General features: G+C 36.6%; 1 protein-coding gene across 1 annotated transcript in view; it reads right to left on the reverse strand.

Annotated features, from left to right (window-relative positions):
• Window positions 1-4,774, reverse strand: part of C1QL4 (complement C1q like 4) — a 173,447-nt gene extending 168,673 nt beyond the window's left edge. Inside the window, exon 1 of the mRNA XM_053704960.1 lies at window positions 4,211-4,774. Coding sequence (XP_053560935.1) covers window positions 4,211-4,774 — 564 coding nt within the window. The remainder of the gene's footprint in view (window positions 1-4,210) is intronic.
• Between the last annotated feature and the right edge of the window lie 254 nt (window positions 4,775-5,028).

The following is a 5,028-nucleotide window of genomic DNA, read 5'->3' on the forward strand; positions in this document are numbered from 1 at the left end:
TAACTCACACACACATATATACAAATTTGTTAACTCACACACACATATATACACACACTTGTTAACTCATACACACAATATACAATCTCTCTCACACACACACCTATATACACACACTTGTTAACTCATACACACAATATACAATCTCTCACACACACACCTATATACACACACTAGTTTCGCTTTTTATTAGAATATCCTAAAAATGATTGACACAGTCATTGAACAAAATGGTTTAACCACTTGGCTTCAATTGTTTTTGGCAACCCTGGGCTAATATCTTGGGATCTAAATCAGGTGGAGGGGACTATAGAAGTGCAGACATTTACATTGGCACAGACAGCTAACCCTATGAATCTGTCACCTGGATTCACTAAAAAAAAAGATAGTACTCTCCAACAAGAAAAATAATCCCCTCCAATTCCTACGTTATCTTTTGCAGCTGATCCACAAAACATGAGGCATCACTTCTGGGATTAGTGTATCAGCTGCACTGGATGATATAAGAAGTAGTGGGATTTGTTTTCTTTAATCCCAAGGGTTGTGTTAGGTTGTGGTCTGTCAGGCCATGCGGGTTGTGGTTCTCCATCCAGCTTATATGGTACCTATAGACCTATATCTTAGCATCTATTAACCAAACATTTACAAAAGGTTAACTAAAATTAATAATATTAGAGAAAATTGCAATATCTGATGTTCAGTTAATCATATTACACCAATATAAAGATACATTTAAATAAATCCTGCGCCTCTCCTCATCTGCCTCTCTAAAATATTCCGAGGTTAAGACACCATTTATTGTCTTTGTTCTCTGTTCATTGTCTCATGCATCTTTCTGTAATTCCCCTTGTATTAACTAATCAGACACAAACAAATAAATATTATAATGTTTTGTATCCTTCTATTAAAATACATTTAATTTGATTGGCTGCAAAATGTATCAACAGTTTTAACACTATTATAAATGTTGCAGTTAAAAAAATATTTCTCACTAAATACTTCTTGCACAAATGATTTGATACAAATAATTGGAAGCTCATCCTGGGATTGAAACAAATTTATAAACACAGGAAGGAAATAAAGTAGATTGTCCTTCTATTGTCACTGGTGCCCTTTCTATACCTTGATAAATGATCCCCTGGCTTTTGTTTGCTTTTCCTCCACCTGCAGAACTGACCCGGGCGGCACAGAGATGTAACCCTTTCATTGCTGACACATTTTTATTAAAGGAAGCCGTTGTCACAACAAACATGTGTTTATTTTGCCATTATAGAATTATAAAAAAAATACAGGGTGTGAAGTATGAGGGTCTTATATATTAATAATTATGACACATAAGCTGAACTATAATTTATTGGAGAAAGAAAGAAAAACAAATAATTCCCCAAATAAAGGGTATGAGGGTTTTATATATTAATAATTATGACACATAAGCTGCACTATAATTTATTGGGGGAGGAAAGAAAGAAAGAGCAAACAAAATCAGGAAATATAATCAAACAGTTCCCCAAATAAACTAAATGATACACTGAGCACTAATGAGTTTACATTACAGTAGTCATCTAGGGTGGAATAGACTGATAAACTCTACATCATTGCCCTCTTTAACTAGTAATACTTCACAATCTAAAAACAAGGAGAAAACGTTCTCTTTAATGGGTGTTGATGGTTCTACTACAAAATGTGTCATTCAGTTTGTACCCAGTGCTGATATGCCCTTGGTTTCATTCAAGATTTATTAACCCCCTTGGGTGCCTGGCAGTACTGGTATGCCAAGCGGTTAATAGGGACACAACTCTTTTAGGATGTATGGCTAAGAAATCCACTGTTCTCAGGGATATGTGTGATGCTCTGGGACTAGACAAACTATACATTTATTTATGTTGATGAGATGCTTTAAATAAATAAGGAATGCGGTATAATGAGCTTCCAGGGAGACATAACAGCTGCTACCCCCCTCCTGTCCGATGTAACACGTCTAATTCTCACAATCAGAGCAACATCATGTCACAAAGGAGAGAATATAGTTAGACATTTCTAGGGGAGCTTGATTGAAGCCTTTGAGAGAGGCAGACCTGATAAGAAGGACCCCCTCGCCCCACAAAAAAAAAAAGTTATGGATTTAGTTTTTTTCCAGACATAACTATATTCAGTGTGTAGAGAAACAACTATTTCCAATCAGCTTTAATTAGAAAGAAAAGTAATGACTTAATTAAATAGTATTATGTATATATTAAAGGGTTTTATCTATATATCACATGATGATAGATAGATAGATAGATAGATAGATAGATAGATAGATAGATAGATTAGATAGATAGATATAGATTTAGAGAGAGAGAGATGGATAAAGATAGATAGAAAGATAGATGAAACATATTTTACATAAACCTGAATTACAATACATTTACTTATGTAATAAGACATTACACAATATAGCTCATTTAAATGTGTTTAATCGTTGTTATTTATAGGGCAAAGAAGAACAATGATTTATCTTTATACTGAAAAAAATGAAAATATAATTTTGATTATCTATGAGAAGATTTTTTTTTTTTTTACAAGGGATGTAAAAGAACAAGGGACAGCAGGTAATGTGAAGACCCCTGTTCCCAGGAAGTAGCTGCAGGTCACAGACACAAATTACAGGGGAATTGGACCGTCCCGGAGTTGCTGCCTCTATACAGCGCACACCTGTACATTAACTTTACCGTTTTACACATAGAAATGATTCTGCAATGGGTAAATATTAACTTGTTGTATTCCGAACCGTATCCACTTTTTGGATATATTAGTATGAATTCTTCTCTAACGAAATATAATTATTCACCTGTTAATATCTTATTTTAAATACAATTTAACATTATTAATTTCCGTTTCAACATTCACAGTTACTCTGCTAATATAAGTATTTATATTTATGGCATCAAAGAAAAACATAAATCAACCCAGCTACAAAAGAAAACAAACAAACAAACTATGTCCATATATTTCAAATTTGAAAGTGAATGTTACTATTAGATTTACATTTTACCTTTTAATATACTGTACTCATATCAATGTTTATTTACTTTGCTTACATGTATATATTTAATGTATATGTTTAGTATCATAGTCTAATATCTATCTATCTATCAATCTATCTATCTATCTATCTATCTATCTATCTATCTATCTATCTATCTATCTATCATCTATCTTATATTATACCTCAGCACATATTGCAAGGCTGTAGCTTGAGTATTGCTGGGTATACAATAGTGATGATAGATACGGATCTCAGTCAAATAAACTATTGATCACTTGTTGATAATCAGATTTACTTTTGTTATAGACAAACTGTTACATATCTGCTGTAACTGCATCTATAATCAACCTAGGTTCTGTCATCTTTTAAAAGTACAGTTCTGAGTCTGCATCTAAATAATCCCTGAGGAGATGTTCTTTTCACAACATACCCTCACAACCAAATTGTGCAACAGAATTGGAACTGGCACTTTCAAGGCTAAATTTAACCCGTTTCTTACGAAATCTTTCAGCAAACAATTCATTTACCAAATTCTCTAGTGCCATTTTCACTCTTTACTCCCGGTTTAGCTGGTCTACTCTGCCTTTATTTGTCCATCTCAATATATTCCTCCGAGTAAGTTTTATTACACCTTAGGGGGTAATATTCTAAAGGAAATTAGGAGCTGGCACATACATCACTCATGCCCAAATTGCTAGTGTTTGTTCATATATCATTGTATTGGAAAGCTGGCACATACATCAGATTGGCAAGGTCAAAACGAATAGCCACCACATAGGTCATGCTTATACACAATGATTCTAATTAGCTAGGCATACATCAGGCTGGTAGGTTAATGTGGAACAACTTGTTGGGATATGTATATTATACTTGCACCTGTAATGTGATATTAAAAAAAGATGGCATATATGCCAAGCATTCACAGGTTGGTAAGGTCATTTCTGACAAATAAAACAGACACCATGATCTAAAGAACATTTTTTTCAACAATTGTCCAAGCTGGCATGGGGCATAGAAAATATACATACAAGTCACATAAATCTATTATGCCTTACACATTGTGCAGGTTACTGAACTGATTAATCCTTTTTGATTAGTGTAAGTTGTGTATATGTTTGTAAAGCTATATGCCCACTTATATGTGTTGGCATTGTGTCTCACAGAAGCTGGGACATAGTTTACCTGTGAGTTTTTCAGCAGATCAGCCCACATGCTGGTCCCGTCCCCACCTCTCATCAACACGTGGTAAGCGAAGAAGTAAATTCCGGGCAAGGGGCAGGTGAACTTGCCAGTGGAGGGCTCATAATAGTTTCCAACGTTGGTCACTACATCATCAAAACGCAACACCTCGTATCCCTCGTGTGGCTTCCTTAACCCAGCATAGAATGCAATTTTGGGGCTGTAATAAGAAGAAACGTAACCTCCTGGTCCAGGACCCGGTGGTCCAGGTGGTCCCGGCCTTCCTGGCTCTCCGGGTGGGCCTCTGGGACCTTGTGGCCCTGGTGGCCCCGGAAGTCCTCTGATTCCTGACTTGCCTTTCTTACTCTGGTCTCCCTTACCCCCCTGCAGGTGGGGTGGCGGTGAGATAAGTGTCAGTTCTTGGCTAGACTCTGCTGAAGCTGCTCCCTGTGTCTGTTGGGTGTAAGGATCACAAACCATCCTACAGCTGCCCAGCATCTCATAATGCGTGCTGGTTTTGGAACTACTGACCAGCAATGGGATGGCTACCAAAAGGATCAGGACCATTGCCACCCCTATGGCCGCGCCGATCACTCGCTTCCTGCGACTCAGCCTGGACGCTGCCAGGGCTAGAAAGTCTTCTTCACTTTTGGAAGTAATTTTGAAAACTTCTATAACACTGACAAGAATGAAAGGATTAGGACCACAGACGTCCAATATTAACTAAAAAGGCTAAGAGAGCTTCCCAAAATAAGTCACCGACTCTCACCTGTTGAACCACGCAGGTATTTCCTCTTGAAATAATCCTGCTCCACTTGCCC

This window comes from Bombina bombina, chromosome 3, assembly GCF_027579735.1.
Source record: "Bombina bombina isolate aBomBom1 chromosome 3, aBomBom1.pri, whole genome shotgun sequence".
NCBI classification, from domain to species: domain Eukaryota; kingdom Metazoa; phylum Chordata; class Amphibia; order Anura; family Bombinatoridae; genus Bombina; species Bombina bombina.